At 38.1% G+C, this 22,307-nt stretch overlaps 1 protein-coding gene across 2 annotated transcripts; it reads right to left on the bottom strand.

The window, feature by feature from the left end:
- Positions 1 to 6,197: 6,197 nt before the first annotated feature.
- LOC139147927 (steroid 17-alpha-hydroxylase/17,20 lyase-like) lies at positions 6,198 to 21,256 on the bottom strand. Of its 2 annotated transcripts, none has more exons than XM_070719153.1 (10): positions 20,318 to 21,256; positions 19,545 to 19,727; positions 19,033 to 19,200; positions 18,573 to 18,666; positions 17,940 to 18,098; positions 17,448 to 17,656; positions 15,616 to 15,741; positions 8,459 to 8,698; positions 7,785 to 7,883; positions 6,198 to 7,512 (listed from the first exon to the last, which is right to left on the bottom strand). In XM_070719153.1, exons 2-10 carry the CDS (start codon positions 19,708 to 19,710, stop codon positions 7,244 to 7,246), a joined length of 1,530 nt encoding a protein of 509 aa, XP_070575254.1. In that variant the 5' UTR covers positions 19,711 to 19,727; positions 20,318 to 21,256; the 3' UTR covers positions 6,198 to 7,243. The 2 variants fall into 2 exon arrangements, with proteins under 2 accessions (XP_070575254.1, XP_070575256.1); XM_070719155.1 differs by having other exon boundaries at positions 20,322 to 21,256.
- Positions 21,257 to 22,307: the final 1,051 nt, after the last annotated feature.

Here is a 22,307-nt window from a genome sequence, read left to right as displayed (position 1 = left end):
TACTAAAGGTAACACAAAATTGATGATGTTGAACCAGGCAAACATTTCATGTAATTAGTCACATCGACTTTGAAGATTGCCATCTTCAGATGATAGCGTTTTGAATTAAAGGTGTATTTGCCGAAAACAACAAACGTTTTGCTAGATTAAAAAATGTAACAACGTAGCCCGGTTATTGAATCACTCTTTAATTGAGAGTGGCGATTTGTCCGAGCGGTTCTGTCTGTTGCTTCTCCGCTAGATGACTGGATGCCGTATGTTGTGGTTCGAACCCTGATTGAAGACATCGTATTTGTTCGCATGTAGGGGCCTTAAGCCTACTTTGCCGGGTTGCTATTTGGAAAGTAAAAAACCGGACGAGAACTGTTTTGTTGAATGAATACTTATGTAGCATCAAATATTGCGATTATGTGATTTTGTTTCGTTTTATTTTCTGTAGATTCCGAAGAGATCTATTTGATATGCATATAGGTCATAGACATGAATGGATAATTCAATTCGATATTTTTTCCTACATCAGCGCGCCAATTACCAGATGCTATGCCTATTTAATCCCTTCATATGTACCTCTTTTGAACAACAGTTCCACTTCATCACTGCATCAGAAGTCCATTTACTTCACCACGTCTTACTTACTAATTTGACGTATGAAGAAAGATGATCGATAGTTCAATCGTGAACTTTCATCGAATTTCCCGATAATCTTGTTTGGAAAAATGACTAGATAATTATCACTTACTTGTTCTGGGGAGTCTTTTCTGTTCGTGTGACCATCCATCACCGCAGTTAAATAGTTTAATATAAATACCTTTGCGTTAGAACAGAATAATATTGAATGTCCAAGATTCCTAACACGTATTAGAATACGTTCCGACCAATGTTTGTCAACATTTGCCTGTGATCGGTGGTGTGATTTGGGGAGCAAAGCCCTTACAGCATTTCTCAGGATGCCTCGCCTGTAACATTTACAGATGCTAGAACAACACAATACCCATGCCTTTACCGCAAACTCTACTTGATCTCGTGACTCAGATGCATATATAGACCGGCAGTTATATGGTTGTCATAAATAAAATTTATTATCGTCATATAAAGGTTATACTTACGTGCTCTACTTATCACGCAATGATCGAATGAAAGAACTTGTCATTAACATCGCGGTTTTTCCGTGCATCACATATGGTAGAGGTCAATGTATACAGTTTGTTACATTTGGTGTAAAGTGTTGTTTGTTGATGTTCAAGTAATGAATTTTAAGGACTACAACTGTTTAGTAAGGATATATATGTTACTATTTACGTTAATACCTACTGACCAAACACTTTTCTATATTTGTAAAAAAAGATAGTGCTCGAAAGCTTTACATTGTATCTTATAGATAAGTTGAGAGATTAATTTCAGTCTCAGACTTAGTGAACAGTCTTGTAAGATGATGGGACAGTAGTTAGCAAGTCAGACTGCATATTATGTTACATTTTTATCAACTCAAATCCTTTTCCTGTTTGGATGGCATGATCACCAGCAGCCTCAACGTGCTCCAGGTAGAAACGCAGATCGTCTAATCGGTGATTAAGTTTTATTTAGATGTAGGGATGAACCTATACACACTACTTTTCTACGAGACTCGTACATAGTCCCGTATGTAAATACCCGTACAGCATGGATATTGTTTTCCGTCCGATTTGAAAGTGTTGTTTAAGTCATGGTAAGTAAAAACACCTGTTAATTTCCCCATTTTAAGCGGCCCCTTATAGTTCTCGCCTTAGACTTTTAACCAAACCTCCATATTTCAAAGTGGAAAACATGGCAATAATTTGAGATGATAAGAGATTGTCGAGAGACAAATGAAGATCACGGGGGAATCAACAATATATCGCCGTGCACTGCTGTACCGAGGAGTGCGACACAGGTCACACATACTGTATCATGATATTATGTTTGACATATCTATGAGTTAGAGATGTTTGTCTCGACTTAAACAAGGGTCAGGTAGAAGTCAAACCATGATATGAAAGCCAGTCAACTCAACACTAACATAAATTTGATGTGAACAGATTAGTAATGTAGTGGTTTGCACGGCTCCTTGCATCATCTTAACTGTAGTTTAGTTGAGAGTTTAGTGAAAATAATGAATTATAACGCATATTGTGATCGATGTAAGTGAATGTCGCCATTGCTTGTAAGGGAACCCTCATCACTTACGGCCTTGGCGTCGGAGGAAATGTGGGGGGTTACTTAAAAAAGTGAAAACTTTAAGGGGGCTTGCACAAAATGTGGAGAGGAAGAAGAAGAGTAACTCAATTTCTCAAAATTTTGGGTATTGTTACAGTAACAGTTTTACTAGTAAAAGACAAATTGAAAATACCTCTCGGATTACCAGACTGCACCATTGCACACGTCAATTTCAACATTTTTTATTTCAGATACGGGACGGCCCCCTCTGACACTTTCCCCCTAAGCCTCTCCGTATTTCCCCATGTACATTCAAATTCTGCCCTATCAGATATCCTAGTGCAAAACCTGTCATGATACCGTACTACATTATCAGTATTGGTTATAAGCATGAGCTTTTATATCTGTATTTTGTTGTTACTTTGAATTTCATTTTGATGGTTTCGCCTTTTTTAACCGTCATGAGATGACCGATGATTATCCTGCAGGGTACATCAGGATTTGAAAGCTCTTTACTGTTGCTGTGTTTTGTTAATTTTACAAATACATGTATTGGTATTTAACCTTTCTATGTGTGTGTGTGTGTGTTTGGGGGGGGTCAGTCAAAATTTGTGAGTTAGAGAGAAGAGTTACTCAAATTAATTATAGTTTGCAGGGGTTATTCAAAATTTCGAAGTTTCGAAGTTTCCCAGGCCGTAATTATTGCACCGGCTCCCTAATGGCCTGTATGACCAGTTGGCCAAAGTTATCGTCGCAATATTTCTCAGGTTGTCTGGCAAGGAAAACTTATAGGTGCTAGAATAAAACCAATGCCCTTATCTGCAAACGATACCCAGTGTCTTGATTCAAACGGGCGAATAGAGCAGCATTTATCGTCGTCATAAACAGAAATTACTGACGTCTTTCACTTTACGCTCGATGAACTTAAACAATTATCAGTCTATTGCAATACACAGAATGAATCGAGGAGGACCCAAGCATGAGAAGCTGTTCCACCAACACAAAAGTTCAAGTTAAAACTGCACCAAGATGAAGAAATACAAGCTATGTTTTTTTAGACGATGACACACTGAGCTCGAAGTCCGCTTGATTTAGTGTGTTTGCTTAAGGCCATCGTCTGGGCTAATGTCGGTCAAAATGCTCAAAAAATCAAATTTTATTTTTTTCCTTCATTGTCACCCTCGACATGTATACTTTCAAATATGCTATATCATTCTTCAAAAAATATTAACTAAAATCGAGAAAAATCGCGTTTTTTTTCCACTGACCCTTGGTCAAATTTTATTTAGTCTAATTATATATTCAAAACAGGTAAATCGCTATTTTTGGTTGCCTAAAAACTTTGTTGAGTTATGGCATCATGTATGAAGTAGTGACCATTTGCTTGCTTATTGAAGCAGCTTTTTCAGAGGTAAAAATATGGCGTTGTGGAAATTGTGAGTTTGAGACTAATTGCAGTCTAAAAAAGCCAGATCAATGAGTAATCGGGAAGAAATTTGCAACAAATGATTCTGTTTTATTTTTTGTGTGGATATTACTGTAAGGCATATGAAGATTTTCATTCAGGTATAGCAATTAAACCAGAAAACAAACCATATTAGACGTTATGGTGTCCATATACATAACAAGTAAAGAATCTCACATGAATTTCATTATCATGCTGATTATAAATCAATGTTTTTTTGATAATTAACAGTTCATTTTTCACTTAGAAAGCAATTACAACCAGGCTTTTGTAAATAGAATTCTAACTGACAATTTAAACTTGTCGAATACCCTATTTTGAGGTCGTAAACTTTGCATGAAGTATGAGTATCACCTTTATGTTGTAAACATTTCAATCCAATACTCCTAACAATTGTGTTTTGTACTGCATTCGTTTCTTGTGGCAGTAATAACTCTTGAAAGAATGGTTGGAATGCAATGAAAATCAGCCAACATATGTGAAATTAAATACTTTACAAAATAAACCTCAAAAAACAAGGTCATCCAATCATTTTATAGTAGAAACTTGACGGAAAGTTGTGAAATTTATTAATTTTTCAATCTTACCGAGATGACTATGATTTAATTTATATTGACATCTTAGGCCAAAAAAAAAAAAAGAATGTTTCTGGTCAGCGCGCGCGTCACTTGAACAACAGCGCGTCACCCTTTTTTTTCCTGGTTTGAGGCCGGCGGCTGTGGCAAACTACATACTGATTACCATAACACCAAACCAAAACGGCTGAAAGAAAGAAAATTCTTTGGGGCACATGATCAGTGACTGCATGAACAGTTTAAATGTTACTATATTGATAAAACTACAAAACTCAGTGTTTAATATCCCCAGGCCATAGCGGTCCCGCTACGCTTTCGCCTCCCCCCCCGCTACGCTTTGATTCTCCCCGCTACGCTATTCCCGCCATTTTTAGTTCACACGCTCTGCGTAGCTACCAGCTGATGCCTGCATTGTCTACACATAAGCGCTCACTGCAACTTTTAACCTGGTGAAAGAGTGTAAGGTATGAAGTATGGTATGCATCAGATAAGTTGTCCGGAAGTGTTGAGAGGAACGTTAAAACAATAAGAGAATCGGCTGGGTTGTTCACAAATTTTCATTCCAGAACGACTATTACGACCAACAAAGACAGTATACATCGCGGACAAGTGTTCACAGAGGTAGGCGGTGTAGCACTAGCAGGGCCTTTGATCACATTCCCATGCTTTGATCAACGAAATGGACCGCAAAAGAAACAAGAGTTGACTGGTGAGGTTGATTATGATTGTACAACGATGAGTTTTGTCTGAGTACGATCACGATCGCGATCGAGTTCACATTGCATAAATTTCAATATGGCGGCGGCCATGTTGGTCGACAGGTTCATAACGTGTTGACATTGATCCTGGCGTCGCGTGTGGTTCCACTCTGACAGGTTCTCTGAAAGATTTTACACCTGATTTTCGAGGGATTCTAGTTGTACTTAGTTCATGTCTTGTGATCATCTTGGTGGTATTTTTAAATCAAGAATCGAACGACGATGTTCAGTGGAAGTAGAAGTTATGCGGGGGGGGGGGGCGCTGGTTGAAATCTATCCCCGTGATGAAAAATTATTCGCGGTGTTTGTCGTTCAAAAATGATATAAAATTCAATTGCATTTGAATTGTGTAAAGCTTAAACTTGTGAATTTTCCTCTTTGTTGGCAAGTTTTGACAATTTATTAGCAATATATGTATTAATGAAACTCCAATGAGACGAACCATTTCTTGCTCTCAAAGTTTCAATCTTGAATCTTCTGTTTAATTGCAATTGTAATTACAATACTGTGATGATTTATTTAAGTGTAATAAAGAGTTTCCATGATGTTCAAACTGCACACTTTTGTGTTACCATTGCATTTTGTTGTGAGTGTACATGTATGTGTGGATGCATGTGCAAGCTTACATCCATATGCAAATATAAATTAATGATATGCAAATGATTATGCAAATTAGCCGCTAAGCTTTGGCGCTTTAACTGACCCTGCTCCCTCCCTTGAGGAGGAAAAAAAAAAAAAAAAAAAAAAAGCCGCGTCGCCGCACCATTTTTTAAAGAAAGGCCTGACCAGAAACATTTCTTTTTTTTTTTTTTGGCCTTATACAGTCATAGATTAGGTTCATATTGTAATACACATACATCTGAATGCTACAGAAAAAATTCGGTTGTTGTATGACTTTTCGTTCAACAGATATCTTTGCCACAAATTTCCTTATATTTTTAACCCTGAAATTGTCGCCATGCCAACCGAATATCCGGTTTTCCCCCTGCACTGCATTTTACCATCTACTGCAACAAAAAGATGACAAAATCTGAAAACAAGGTACTACACGGTTAGTGTTTTAAAATAGCCCAGACAATAGCCTTAAGTGCTCTTCTCATCATATTTGCCACAATTATCATTTTTTCTAGTCCAAATATTGTTTTACATTCTGCCCAAGACCATTTCAAAGATTCAACGCAGGTGCAGTAGTTGGTACAAAATACACACAACACTTGCAAACAAAACTTTACACTGTTTGCTTCCTTTGTAATTTTTGTTTCCGATAATTTTATGTGCTTTAAATTTTACATTTTGTTAATCGTCTCGACACTGCAGTCAGCAAGTATCGTTCAAAACATTATAGACTTTTGTAAATTGGCAATCTAGCCAAATTATCAATGAATACAACAAAATTGATACAGACTTGCATTAATCTTAGTACCATAAGGTACCGAGTACATGATTCATTAATGTCCCTTATCATAACATTAACTATCAGCACATATCACAAGTCTTTGACCTTCATATTGCACAACTTCTTTACTCAAGGAATACACTTTCCTATAGCTGTGACTTCTAATTTGTTTTCATTTTCCGGTTATATATTACAATCCCGCCGTACTCTCTGAATCATGCATAACGGAAAGACAATCCTGTGTTCAACTGTCAACAAAGCCTGACAGGGCCTACATCTTCCAGACTAAACTTCATTCATAGACAATTACAGAGCATATTTGAACACAATACATTGTTATGTATCTGTATACTGATACTTCATATGTAATTCTGCTGAGGGAAATAGATGTCCTTGTTTTCCAAGAACAAAGTCGAAGAAAAAATCATCAAAATTTACAGAAATTGCCTCTTTTAATTGAAGCTTTCTTCTAAGTGGATATACGTATGCTAGATGTTAGATTGTATTTCCTGTATAGAAAGCTTGGTGCACTAATAGAATGAATAATTTGGAATATATCAAGTGTATTGTGTAGATTTGATTAATTTCCTTTGGTAGATGTTAAGCGCTCTTCAAACATCACACTCATTGGTTTTTGCCGTGTTAACAAAAACTGATCAAAATTGGATAAATGGTCACCAGTGTCATCTTCATAAGCTGCAGATTCAAATTCATTACAGATGAGCCAAGAAGTTCTTTTAAGGTATTTTGCAGTCTTAGATATTCTTTCAAATAGTTCGTGTACACACATGGTTACGTTGTCATTAATACGAATCAGAGCACCCGAGAGATCAACACACTCTCTGAACTCATTCATTCTTTACTAAAAATCTATGACTTAATCATACATTTCATGGCCAATACGTGGCCTAGCTACCACTTCGTATGGCAAGCATTTAGTGATCCCAATACTGCTGTCAGGTTTCAAGCTCGGTTTGCCCTGACTAGGTGCCGGCGAGAACGTGAAGTGCTGGAATAGATTGACACACGTGAATGTGATCAAATTCATCGCCGCAGACTCTCCCACACACTTACGACGCCCAGCGGAGAAGGGTAGGAAGGTGTTCGGTGTCGGCAAAGCATTGCCGTCCTCGTCCAGAAATCGCTCTGTATGGGAGACGGGAATGAAACATGTCGTTATGGGATTCTCCACTAGCGCGCAGTTCTTAAGTAAACAAAACACAATAAACTGTATAGCGTAAAGAATATTGGCTGCGTCGATATTGTGTTTTTTTACTGTCAGGAACACTATTTAGTGTACACACCCAAAATACAAATGGAGACACAGTGTGAAGGGGGACTATGGTGGAGAGGAGAGATAATTTAATTCGTCACACCACTCTATTCAAATTTTCCTGAACCATTTGAACGAAGCATACCTGGATGAAATTCCTCCGGTTCTTGCCAGTATTTCGAATTCATGTGAACATTTCCAAAGTGCACCCATATTTCTGTTCCGCTAGGTATGCTGTAGCCACCTGAGAAAGTTAAAGTACCAGTTTTCGTTGTCGATGATATTTATGTCAGTGCAATGCCAGTAACCACGAATAATCTTTAAAACTGTAACTCACGTATTTAAGAAATGCTTTCCAGAAATAGGGAAGGCGGATTATTTTGCTTCTTAATAACTCATTTTAAGTCATTGTTCAAAGGGTAATCGCATGCTACGTTGCGTATTCTGACAATATCTCCCTCGCCTCAAGTATTTGAAATAACTATATTGAATAATAAGAAGAAGAAAGGTTGTGGTCGCCCAGATGATGAACTCCCTTTATCACCCAGAGGAAATTGCGTTTAAGCGACAGCAAAGTCCTCTATCTAGTCAGTCCGACTGACTTGAGTGAATCATTGCTACTCCAGACCAAATTTGTAGCAAAGTATGAGAACTTGTGCACTAGACCCTTAACATTTTTACATGTCATATGTCTGAGATAGTGGTCACATTGGATTTTCCGAAAATCTTAAATTTGTAAAATAATAATCGTTAATCAAACTTTCAAGATTGACTCAGATCTAACTTTCGCAAACAAAATATCACTATAGGCCTACTTACCTAAACAGGTATCTTTGAGAGTTTGGTGTGGTAAACCTCTGAGTGCAACCGTTCTTATTCGCAAGACCTCAAAAATAACAGCTCGGCAGTACCGCAATGTACAAGCGTCGGATGACAATAGCAGACTCTGTCGTCCAATTACTTCGTCAATTTCCTTCTGCATTCTCGTCTGCACATCCGGGTAATTAACTAAATAGGCCACGAGCCAAGCCATGGTGGTTACGGTGGGGAACATTGCAGCTGCGTGTTAAAAGAGAGAATTAAGAAACTATTGGCCCAACAGCAAAAATTTAAAATTGGAAGGGTCATTATACTGTTTGTATTCATACCGACTTTCGGAAATATTCTTGAATTTCAAAATTTGCAGCTTAAGGTTAATCATTGTTCGTTGTTATGCGAACCAATACTAAAACTATGCTGTTACGTGCAGAGAAGACGAACAAAAGGGTGAACTCAGCAGTTAACGTTTAAACAAATTTATTACGAAAATAAAACTAATTGCTAAGTCAGGGATAGAGTACAAGCTTTAAAAGTGTACAGACTACTTATCTCAGCTGGGACGGCAAAGCTCCAGTCTCAGAGTTGTAACAGTCAGTCGGATGAATGAACAGTCCTTTGGCTTGCAGGCTTGAAGCTGCACAAAGTCCACAGTATAAATCCAGCGTTGACAGTGAAGGTCTTGAAAAGTCTTGAGAATGACTACTGCTGGAGTTTAGTAACACACAAGAGACACGATCCCAAAGTCTGACTGGAAGCTGTGCACGTCCCTTTTATAAAGGCATATAAGAACAATCTAGAACTTTTATTGACATGCTAATTACTGTTCTAAAATTATCTCTCTTACACAACTAATCAACTTTCCAGAACATTCCAAACATGACTAATTGAATTCAAGGTTGTGAGGTCATTAAGGGCAGTGACCTTGAGAATGTTCTAGACTAATTGAACTCAGGTCATGATGAGTGTGGGGTAAATGACCTACATAACACACCCCCTCTTCAAAAAGAAAATTTTTCAAAGAAAAATCTTTCTTTTACAAATGTAATCTTGAAAAGGATTTAAGTACTCAAAATTTTTTTTTTTTTTTTTTTTTTTTTTTTTTTTACTCTAAAGTAAAATTTCTTGAAAGTGAACAACAATAAACTCTAAATACGAGAGAGACAGTCTGCAATTAAATTGTCTCTGCCTTTGATATGTCTAATATCAAGATTAAACTCCTGTAACATTAAACTCCATCTTAGCAATCTCTGATTTTTGCCTTTAAATTTCTGCAGAAAAACAAGAGGGTTGTGATCAATATAAACCACTATTGGCTGATTTGAAGAAGTAACATAAACTTCAAAATGCTGTAAAGCTAATATCAAAGATAAACACTCTTTTTCAATTGTAGAGTAGTTTCTCTGGGATTTGTTAAATTTGCGTGAAAAATAGCAAACAGGATGATCTATACCATGACTATCCTCTTGCAATAAAACAGCACCAGCAGCCGTATCACTAGCATCACAGCTAATTTGAATGGCAAAGTGAAATCTGGTGCAGACAACACTGGAGCACTTTGCAGTATGGCTTTAAGTGTATCAAATGCCTGTTGGCATTGCTCTGACCAAACAAACTTTACTTTCTTTTTAAGTAAGTTAGTCAAAGGCTCAGTAATTGTGGAGAAATTTGGACAGAATTTTCTGTAGTAACCAGCCATACCGAGAAAGCGCATCAGTTGTCGTTTGCAGTTTGGTATGGGAAAACTTGAAATGGCACTGATTTTGGCATCAACAGGTTTTACCTCACCCTGTCCTACAGTATGTCCGAGGTAAGTTACCCTCGCCCAACCAAACTCAGATTTGCAAGGTTGACAGTCAACATTGCTTTGCTCAGTCTCTCAAAGAACTTCCGCATGAGCTTGATGTGTTCCTCCCAGGTGTCACTATACAGGACGACGTCGTCAACGTAGGCTGCACACCCGTCTAGCCCGGATATGACGTCGTTGATCATCCGTTGGAACGTTGCCGGAGAGTTCTTCATTCCGAATGGCATCACCTTGTACTGGAACAATCCGTCTGGTGTAACAAAGGCGGATATTTCACGAGCACGATCCGTCAGAGGGACTTGCCAAAATCCCTTCAGTAGGTCAAATTTTGTCACATACTTGGCTTTTCCCACTCGGTCGATGCAGTCATCAATCCTCGGGATTGGGAAAGTGTCTGTCTTGTTAAAGTGTTGACCTTCCTAAAGTCCGTGCACATACGATAACTGTGATCTGATTTGGGAACAAGTATGCACGGCGAACTCCAGTTACTTTTACTGGGTTCAATAAAGTCATTGTCCAGCAGGTATTTGACTTCTTCCTGGAGATATTTTGCTTTTGTTGGATTCAGTCTGTATGGATGTTGTTTTACAGGCTTACTGTCCCCAACATCAACGTCGTGATAGATGACGTTCGTCCTCGTTGGAACATCTTGAAACAGGTGTTTATATTCGTGGAGCAGTTCTTTCACCTGTTGTTGTTGTCCTGGCTGGAGGTGTGCCAACTTTGTAGACTCCAGCTTCTCCAGGATTTCTGAGTTCTGAAGCTTGACCGAGCCCAGCTTTGAGTTTAGAGTATTTTCACTCAAGTCAGTTTCAGTATCACTATCTTCATAATGGTTTGAACTGACTGCACTGACAGGCTGAGTTATAGTAGGATTATCCCTATCCAAATATGGCTTAAGCATATTTATGTGACATAGCTGTTTTTGTTTTCGCCTGTCAGGTGTTATTATGATGTAATTTAAATCACTCAATTTCTTATCAATTAGGTATGGCCCAAAGTAACGAGCATGGAGTGGTTTGCCAGGAATTGGAAGTAGAACAAGAACTTTTTGACCTGGTTCAAACTTCCGTTTGAGGTGCTTTTATCATATTTGGTTTTCATTGACTGCTGAGATGACTCAAGATTTTCTCTGGCTAATTCACATGCTTTAGAGAGTTTTGTACGAAAATCTGACACATATTGCAAAATATTCAGACAATCATCATCGTCTGATAGGAATCTCTCTTTAACGAGCTTAAGTGGGCCACGGACTGTATGTCCAAATACAAGCTCAAATGGGCTAAAACCAAGAGACTCCTGAATTGACTCTCTAACAGCAAAGAGCAAAAAATGAATTCCTTCATCCCACTGCTTCTCTGTGTCAAAACAGTAGGTCCTAATCATGTTTTTCAAAGTTTGATGAAATCGCTCAAGAGCACCCTGACTTTCTGGATGATAGGCGGATGACCTATACTGTTTAATGCCTAGCTGATCCATTACTTGTTGAAAAATACCAGACATAAAGTTGGAGCCTTGATCGGACTGGACACATTTAGGGAGGCCAAATAAAGTGAAAAATTTGACTAAAGCTCTCACTATAGTCTTTGTCTTTATGTTTCTCAGTGGTATGGCTTCTGGGAACCGAGTTGATGTACACATAATTGTCAACATGTACTCATTTCCTGATCTTGTTTTGGTAGGGGCCCAACACAGTCTATTAGTATCCTACTAAATGGTTCTTGAAATGCAGGAATTGGCTGTAAAGGGGCCTTTGGAATGGTCTGATTTGGCTTTCCTACCATTTGACATGTGTGACAAGTTTTACAGAAATGTGCTACATCCTGCCTGAGATTAGGCCAATAAAAGTGACTGAGAATTTTATGATAAGTTTTCCTGACTCCTAAGTGACCAGCCCAGGGGGTTTCATGGGCCAGGCGCAATATTTCAGCACGATAGGGCTTTGGAACCACAATTTGATGTTTTATAGCCCAATCGTCATCAACCAAAACATCTGGAGGTCTCCATTTACGCATGAGAATACCAGATTTTGTATAATAGGAAACAGAGCTATCTGAAGTTTTACCTTCATCATCTACCCTGTCAAACAAAGACAAAATATCTGGGTCTTTGTGTTGTTCTGCAATGAGATTTGATCTAGAAAATGTCTGACTTTGATCAGCAGAAGTTTTACTGGAAGTTCAAATCCACGAGGGATAACGGAATGATCCGTGTCAAACACCTGACTGAGAAAGGTGTCATTTAAGTCAACATCTGTGACATTATTTTTGAGAGTATTTGATTCTCGGAAGTTTTCTTTGACATGGCTCGAGTAATAGCACATGAAGGAAATAAATCGGGTATCTCTTGTTCAATTGGCTCTGGATCCTGATCTAAACTAGGATTATCAGTCACAAGTGGATTAGTGATGACCTTGTCCCCAGCAAGGTCGTTTCCAAGAAGAAGGTGAATCCCTTCGAAAAGGCAAAAAAGGCCTAATACCTAAAGCCACAGGTCCAGAAACAAAGTCCGAAGACAAATAGACATTATGGAGAGGAACAGGAATGTAGTCATTACAATCTACCCCTTAATAAGAACTTTAGAACCTGAAAATGACTTTTCAGAAAACGGCAGGGTATCTGCCAACAAAAGAGACTGGGAAGCCCGGTATCTCTTAAAATTTTGACAGGGGTAGCGGAAGAGAAATCACTAGAAAGTGATATAAAACCATTATGAATAAATGGTTCGAAAATACCCATAATGCTATCTTGAGAAGAATTGACCTTGACCTCATTAATTGGGGATAAGAGGGATTTAACCTCAGAAAATGTGTTGCACACATTATTAGGCTCTAATTGAGTTGATGAAGAAATAAAGCCGGTGGGCTTAGATCCACTTTGACCACTTTGACCTTCACGTTTTCTTTTCAATTTGAAACAATCTGACATTAAATGGCCGTCTTTCTTACAATAATTACAAGAAAGTGTACCGAACTGTTTGTCAGAAGGAGATTGAGACTTGGGATCTGATGATGTGGGAGTGTTACTTGAATTTTGTGAACTGTTGTCATTTGATTTTCTACTCTCCTTTGAAAAATTCTTGGATGAAAAGGAGGAGTTAAATTTCCCTGCATTGTTTCTGTAGGAAAAGGAGTGGGATGGTTTGCTGAGAAATGAAGATTTGTGAGTCAATGAGTAATCATCGGCCAAACGTGCAGCAACCTCCAATGTATCTGCCTTTTGTTCATTGATAAATGTCTTGATGTCACTCCGGATGCACCTTTTAAATTCCTCAATCAAAACAAGTTGTCGTAATTTGTCATAATTCTGACTGACCTTTTCAGAAGAACACCAACGATCAAACAGTTGTTCTTTTGTTCGAGCAAATTCAACATAAGTTTGATCTTTCACCTTCTCACAATCCCTAAATTTCTGACGGTAAGCTTCAGGCACCAACTCATAGCCCTGAGAATTAATTCCTTCACAGAATCATAATCTGAAGCCTGCTCTACTGACAATTGAATGTAAATTTCTCTGGCTTTACCCACCAAAGCACTCTGCAAAAGCATAGACCAGGACTCCTTAGGCCAATTCAGACTCTGAGCAATTTTCTCAAAATGAAGGAAATATTTATCAACATCCTTTTCTTGGAAAGGGGGAACTAACCTGAAATGCTTAGTGATGTCAAAACCGTGTGAAGGGAAGGATTTTCCTGACTGTCCAAGCTCTAAACGTTTCATTTCTAATCTTTCCTGCCTATCTTTCTCTCTCTGTCTTTCTTCCATTTCTAACTGCATTTGTATTTTTTCTTTTTCTATTTGTAATTCTAGTTTCTTGATCTCCAAATTTGTCTGCATTTCTAATTCTAATTTTCTGAGTTCAGAGGTAGACTCGGGCTCATAATCTTTTAAGGCAGACTCTTCAAAATGGCCAGAATTAACTAAATGTTTTGCAATCTTGAACTGAATTTCTCGCTTGCGCATAGATCTTTTGACATCTACTTTAAGGAAATTTGCCAGTGCTATGAGGTTGTCTTTTCTGAGGGAATTAAATGTGTCCTGATCAAGGTCATCCATAAATTCGTCTCTGGCTTGAATTCCGCCATGATTGAATTTCGCTGAGTTCACAGTATACAGTAGTTTTGAAAAGGCTGTCAAAATGTTGTCAAACGGCTCAAAATATTCGTATCCCGGACAAGCCCCCAATTTGTTACGTGCAGAGAAAGACGAACAAAAGGGTGAACTCAGCAGTTAACGTTTAAACAAAATTTATTACGAAAATAAAACTAATTGCTAAGTCAGGGATAGAGTACAAGCTTTAAAAGTGTACAGACTACTTATCTCAGCTGGGACGGCAAAGCTCCAGTCTCAGAGTTTAACAGTCAGTCGGATGAATGAACAGTCCTTTGGCTTGCAGGCTTGAAGCTGCACAAAGTCCACAGTATAAATCCAGCGTTGACAGTGAAGGTCTTGAAAAGTCTTGAGAATGACTACTGCTGGAGTTTAGTAACACACAAGAGACACGATCCCAAAAGTCTGACTGGAAGCTGTGCACGTCCCTTTTATAAAGGCATATAAGAACAATCTAGAACTTTTATTGACATGCTAATTACTGTTCTAAAATTATCTCTCTTACACAACTAATCAACTTTCCAGAACATTCCAAACATGACTAATTGAATTCAAGGTTGTGAGGTCATCAAGGGCAGTGACCTTGAGAATGTTCTAGACTAATTGAACTCAGGTCATGATGAGTGTGGGGTAAATGACCTTACAAAACTATGCCCTTGTAATTGCCTTTCCTTTCGTGCAATTCGTCTAAAAATCATCAGTCATATGCACGTAATTTTGTCCAAGTTACACGCTGACAGGTTGTTCAGGTGAGTTTAATTTGGACGTTGAGTGTTGTGTTGCGATTAGTCAACTCACATACTTTCATTTCAAATTTTTCCTTCCATATGTTGATTAAGTTTTGCGATAAACTAGACTTCGGAAGTATACGTACAATGTATAGCATCCATACACTTACTTCATGACTTTTCTTTCATAACCACTGATACTTTCGGCATTAAATAATTTTAGAGGAAAACTTAATTAAGTACGGTATTAACGAACATCATCGAGGACTAGCAGAAATAAATCTGGTTGTCTGTGATATGATGAATACTTGCTTAAGATAAAAAAGACCACTGCTGTCAATGGCACATTTTGTAATAAGTCTCTCATCTAGTGTGGACAAGGTTATTTTTATTAAATTTTGGATAATATGTTTGAAAATTCTGAAGTGAAATGCTGTGAGAAATACATAACATCATAGTTCGTTTACATTTACAATTAAAATAGAGTATCGTGCAATAATCATTTTAATAACTGTACCTATGAATACATCAGATAATATTTGCCTCACGTTAACGTCTGTAAGCCAACTGCTCACGTCTCTACCAGATTCATCTGCATCTTTCAGGAATTTTAACAGGCCGTCACTAATACCGTAGACCTCCCCTGTTAAAAGGATGGACACGGAAATTGATTTTAAAAGTGTAATGTGGTTTAAGTCTAATGAACATTGTTGATTGCGGTGACGACGGCGGTGCTGCTGTCGATAATGCTGCTGCTGCCACTGATACTACTGTTGCAGCTGATGATGATTAGAACGACGTCGATGTTGATCATCATCATCGTCATCGACATTTTCATCATCATCATCACCACCACCACCACCACCGACACCACCATCATCAGGCCAAGGTAAAAAAATCAGACGTGTGGTTCCAGTTACAAGACATACAATAGTTTTTACTCGCTGAACCAAAGTTTTTTAAAGGGATATGTAAATGCGTAAGTACATAAAGAAATAAAAAAAACATGTGAACCTCTGTTACAAAATATAAATCCACGAGAACTCTAGGGTCAACTAGTGCAAAGCCTTATAAACAGATGTTATGCCCTTTCAAAATTGTTCCAAAAAAGGAACAAGCATACAAGTATACACGGGTATATGTATGTACAAATACTGAAGTAGGTTCATTTTCATTTTCGTGAATGTGAACAACTTAACATGAGTGAATAATAATGTAATTTACTAAAACAAGAACTGATGCCAGAAACAGTTTGGTTTGGTGTGGGAGAAGAATTGTGATGAGTCAGTTTAGTTTCTATGCCATTCCAACACAATAATTAATAAGTACAGTTGTCTAGTATTGTGTTATACTGTGATAACACTAATATCTAATATGGAAACCTTTTATGAAGGAAATATTTAGCGCTGCATTGTTCGGACTCTCAAATTTCTACAATTCTCTTCTGATCTACAACTTGCGGGGGTTCATTTTTAAGCTCTTGGAGAAAGAAAACTTTCACCGTCTTAACTTTTTTGAAAATCGCAAATTTTAATCTTACTAAATAGAGTTAACACAGGGATGGCGGCCATTTTGAATTTATCGCAAAATATTGAGTAATTTGCATTGCTAGTTCCAAACGTTGCATGGTGACCCCTGATTTTATTGGTGATTTGGTAAGAGAATGGTTGAAAGTTTCATCAAGGAAAATTTGAGCAAAAGTTAAAGTCTCTAACTTTCGAGACGCAAGCTACCTTAAGAAAAACAAAAAAAAAGTTAAATAAAAAAGTTCCGACCGAAGTAAGCTTACCCTATTCATGAAATGCATGTAATTGGAACCACACCTATTATCATTATCGTCATTACACTGGAAGGGGTTGTTATAGCCATTAAGATAATAATCATTCTGCTGATTGCAATGCTATAGATTTCGTTTCCAATCGCGATAATCTGTCATTTTTGGCAGTGGTGGTGGTGATTGTGGTGGTGGTGACTGGATCCGTATTGATGACAGCTGTACTGACGGTTGCGATGATGTGGCATTATTGGCAGTGATGATGATATGGTGTATGTGGCGATTGGATCGGTGTTGATCGGTGTTATTGTTGCTAACTTTGCTGCTCCCGTCCCTGTTGCTGACAAGAACCATGTTGATATTACGGTAATAACTAACGATTTGAATGGTTGTGCTGATAATTCCTAACCATTCTCTCTTCACTTTCACGGGGTGTGCCGACAAAAAAGCAATAGCCCGGTCATAAAGTCACGAAACCTCTAACACAATGGTATCGTCTTCATTCTCAAATAAAAGTTGATATTTTACGTTCATAACAGGAATATCATCATGAATGCAACGTTTTGATGACATACCTTTGTTATGATGTGTCTTTTGCTGATCGATTTTAGACTGGATTAACATCAGCCAGTCGCTTACAGCTTTCTTACTTTCGCGGACACCCTTGGTCGGTATGTGTCGTAATATCGGAAATATCTCGGCTGGCAGTATGAGACCGACTCTTACGCTGAGATTTTTAAATGCACTCATTATTTCTCGAAATTCGGGGTCATCAATCTTGTACCTGACAGAAAACGCATAAGTAACAATGTCGTTTAATGTTTTTGTGTGCACAGTTGGAGATAAACATATGGGTTGGACCAGTGGCATGCATTCTGACTCGCAAACGTTCGTTAAATAATAAAGAATTGACGCGTTTTATGCATATTGGATATCGTTCTATATTCCAAATTTACGAGATATGTTGAAGGCTCGTTATGGGGTGACAAGGTTATCATTGTGCATTTTAATGTGCGATACTGTCCTACTGCAATCCTCTGCAGGTAGTAATTGCATCATAAACTTACTTGCGACCAAAACACATAGAAGTAGCAGCGCTGCCGACGATCAACGCTAAGTAAGGCTGCGGATTGAAGGGCTTTCCATTTATGTCGTAGATGGAATGTTTCACTTGCAGAAAGGCATCTCTTGCAGAATCTTCCATCCTGTGTCTAACAGTAGCATTCCTAAAACCAGTAATGTCATTGTGAGATGCAGGTAATACACACGGGATATGGCGTCGCAAACGCTACAAGCGTCATATAAAAATGTGTTAGCATGCATGTGTATATTGGGGACCGTGGAAACAACCCGGGAAATATCAGGGGGATCATATATTTTCTCCATAATGTACTAGGGGGACCATGGAAAAAAATCAATAGGAAAATAGAAAATCGTCCGGCATCCCAAGGAAGTAAATTCTGTACAGTCTCTTGGTTCATAAGCAAGGAATATAAAACAAAACGTGCATGAGTATGTCCATGAGTACAGCCTGATTTAAGGCAGTCGGGTGAGTTCGATGGAAGTAGGATGAATCGATAATGGAAGTTATAGCTGATGGATGGATTGTCGGCAGATAGCCGGACGATACCTGTGTGAGAAAGTGGTTGGATGGTTAGACGGGGAGAGATGGACGAAAGATTGCTGTATGGATTTCCTACCTCAACGATCGAATCAAAAGTTTGCGCCGTGCCACATACTCTGGTGAGTAACTGCAGTCGGTAATATCTTGTCCTCCTTCACTGAGCACGTCATCTTCAAAATGATGAAAAGGGGTGTCACAATTCCATAATTCTGAGAGAAATTACCGTCTGTGTCCCTGTGTTTTAATTTTCCTCTTACTCCTCTTATATATTTGCCAAAAAATTGCTAATAAGATTATTTCATCATAAGATAACATCCATAATTATACAAACTATGTCACTTTAAGGGGAAATCTAACCTGTATATCAGAGCATTTTGGATAGAAATCTATGAAGTGCTATACCTTTGAAATTTGATTCCTACTATGTCAAAATTTTACCTTGCATGTTACCATGCTCCAATGAACTGAAATAAAAACTCTTAATGTTAATTACTTCATTGCAAAATGGGGAATGTAGGGAACGTTTTCACACTCACTGAAATATCTCCATGGTTTTCCGCTGAACTCCTTCTTTACTAAGGCTTCTCTGATCATGTCGACGTCGTTAATGATAACCTTTTTCCGTCCATTTATCTTCACGGAGAGTACGTCACCATATCGCTCGCTGAGGGCCAACAGAATCTTTGATAGATCGCCCCTCAAACCTGAAATGAAGTGAGGGTCACCGTCTGATATTGTCGATGGAGGATTTCACAATCACGCATGTATTCGCAAATTTACAGGACTTCATGCCGAAACACACATTACTTTCCCGACATTCATTTAGAACTCACTTGGCGGTAACTTTTGATGCATTGTCCATTAACTTATTAATATTCTGTCTTCTGTCTTTTACTCTTAATCGTTTTTCAAAGTGTTGTGTGTTCAAATTGTCGAGACAACCTTAAACTTCGACAGTCTTCCCTGTATTTTAAGATGCCTCACTGAAAAACTGTCCTTTCTATACTGCAGAAAGACATTGACTTCGTCCCTCAAAATACCGACTCACCTAAGGAGTTGACAACAAAGGGCAATGCAACTGGTCCAGGAGGAAATCCGTTTTGCACGTACGTTCTCAACAGTGCAGCTAGCACAAACACTAATACCACTGCCATTATTACATCAGTTGAGCTTATGGGAAAGGAGAAAACCGTCTCCGGTATGATAGAAACCATTTTGTTGACTTGATGTCCTATAGAGGATATATATATATATATATATATATATATATATATATATATATATATATATATATATATATATATATATATATATATATATAAAGTGCACATGAATGTGCGATTCTCAATGATCTTGTACCTTTTGAAAATATGGTGTCATGTGCCCGAATTCTAAAGCATTGCTACGAGCGAGGGAAAAAGACAATTTCACCATAATCTACCATTTATATGTTTATGGTTATGTTTATGACATCCTGCACAACTTAATTACACCATCCTATTAAATACCTGTACTTATCCGTTCTTTTCTGTATACTTATCCCGTTCTTATCATGAATATTATTTTCCGTCTGACGTACGGGAAAGAGATGTTAAAGTGTCCCATGCAAGCCGCGGTGAATATTACAGTATTCCGACATGGGATATCCGTACTCAAGTTTCTATCATAGATGTTATATTCCGTCTGACGTTAACGAGCTTATGACGTTTGTTGAGGTAAAGACAGCTTACGCAAAATGACAAGACCTTGGAATGAACATCAAGATGGAAATTCGCCGCTGAAGTACGCCTTGACTGTGATAGGTCTAAAAACAATGCTTACCTACCCCGTTTCGCGTCGCCCTCCACTAATTGTTCTTACTTTAGAGCTCAGATCGAACCACTACAAATCGTTAGTTGAAAACATGGCAATAATTCAAGATGCATAAGAGATTGTAGATGTCGAGAAACAATGGAAGAACACAGGGGAATGTTGATGACAGATCGGAGTGCACTGCCCTACCGAAAGGTGCAGTGTAAATTATCGCATACTGGCCGGGGTTATTCTACCGTGTTTGACACATCTACGGGTCATGATGTATATCTCGAACTATAAGGGTCAGGCAGGGGTCATTACATACAATGAAAGCCAGTCAATTCAACTAGAAAACGAATCTCATATGCATACATCGGTGAGTTTGTTGGGCTTTACATCTTGCTTGTTCAGAGTTTAGTGGAAATCATGCATTATAATTTGTTATGATCGATGTATGTCACAAGTTGCTCGTGATTGGCTGTGTGATCTTGGGAGCAAAGTCCTCAATATTTCTCAGGATACCTCGCCTGTAACATTTACAGATGCACGAACAACACCAGTGACCTGACTGCAAACTCTATTTAGTGTCGTGACCCAGACGCATTTATAGACCGGCAGTTATAACCATCATAAATAACATTTATTATCGTCATAAATATATTATACTTATGTCTTCTACTTTTAGTGCTATGATCAAATGCAAGAATTTGAGAGAATTTGTCATTGACATTGCGAGTTTTCCAAAGCGTGCAGCAGATATTGGAGAGGTCAATGTACGTAAATTTGTTACATTTTGTGTATAGCGTTGTATGTCGCTGTTGAAGTAATAAATTTGAAGGACTACCGTTTAGTAAGGATGTATTTGTCCGTATTTACGTGTTACCTACTGGCAAAACGGCTAAATACAACACTTTTCTATTTTTGCAATCGTATCGTATCGCTATGTTCAGTCTCAGCCTGAGTAAACAGTCTTGTAAGATTGAAAGTAGTGAGCAAGGCCAACTGCATATACACTGTAAAAATAGCGGACGCTAGACGCGTCTGTACGCGTTCAAAATGTACATGTCAGTGTTCAAATTTGAACGCCTAGTGTTCATATTGTTAACACCAGTGTTCATAATATTAACAATGATGTTCTAAACCTGAACACTATGTGTTAACAACGATCTTCTTCAAGTGTTCAAAAACTCAGCATCACAGAAATTTTACAATACTGTGAAACAATTAACAGTCTTTTGTGTTTTTTACTTTACAATGGTTATATTAAATTTACTATTGCTTCACTGTCAGGTAAACGTACACGGATTTTGGTGTAACGAATTTCACACTAAGTGAAAAATATTTCCCGCATACAATTGCTGAAAGCATGTTTTTTCTAAAAAAGGAAGTATACAAAATAATTTTACACGTTTATTACGGGTTGAAAGTTTAAAAATTAGAAAAGAAAATCAGAAAACCTCCATCAACGTTTTGATTTTAACATCGGCGTGCAAGAGGCGTTCTACTTCTGAACACTCGGTGTTCAAGTTTGGTGTCTTTTCCTATCCCATGATGCATCAAAACGGAAGTTGCGACATTTTTCTTGTAAGCGCACCCTGAAGTCGTGATGGTGCAGAAGCAAGACCAGAAAGGGTAAGTTTCCTCTCCAAAATAGTAAAAGGTATTAGATTTTTGAAGCATCTATATTATCGTCCTTTGAAATTAATTGTATTGTACCTTGAAATAGCTTAACTACGTGAAGAAACCGTTTTTTCTTTCGTGGCTGCTATACCAACAACTAGCTGTGACTACGCAGTGGTACTTTTGGCCATAGCCTATCGATCGATCTCACTCGGGTCAAGGGTCATCAAAACACAACTGTAGCGAAAACCTTTACCTGAGAGCGATCGATACGCCTTGCATAGTACTGCTGCGTAATAGCAGCTAACACATGTCTTTTAGTAAACACAATCGCATGTAAAACATCGTTAAACATCGTAGAGTATACAATGTATTGTTTCAGCATATGAGAGTTTGG

The sequence above is a fragment of the Ptychodera flava genome, chromosome 13, assembly GCF_041260155.1.
Source record: "Ptychodera flava strain L36383 chromosome 13, AS_Pfla_20210202, whole genome shotgun sequence".
Classification (NCBI taxonomy): domain Eukaryota; kingdom Metazoa; phylum Hemichordata; class Enteropneusta; family Ptychoderidae; genus Ptychodera; species Ptychodera flava.
Note: the sequence above shows the minus strand (reverse complement) of the source record. Positions and strands in the feature narration are given on the sequence as shown.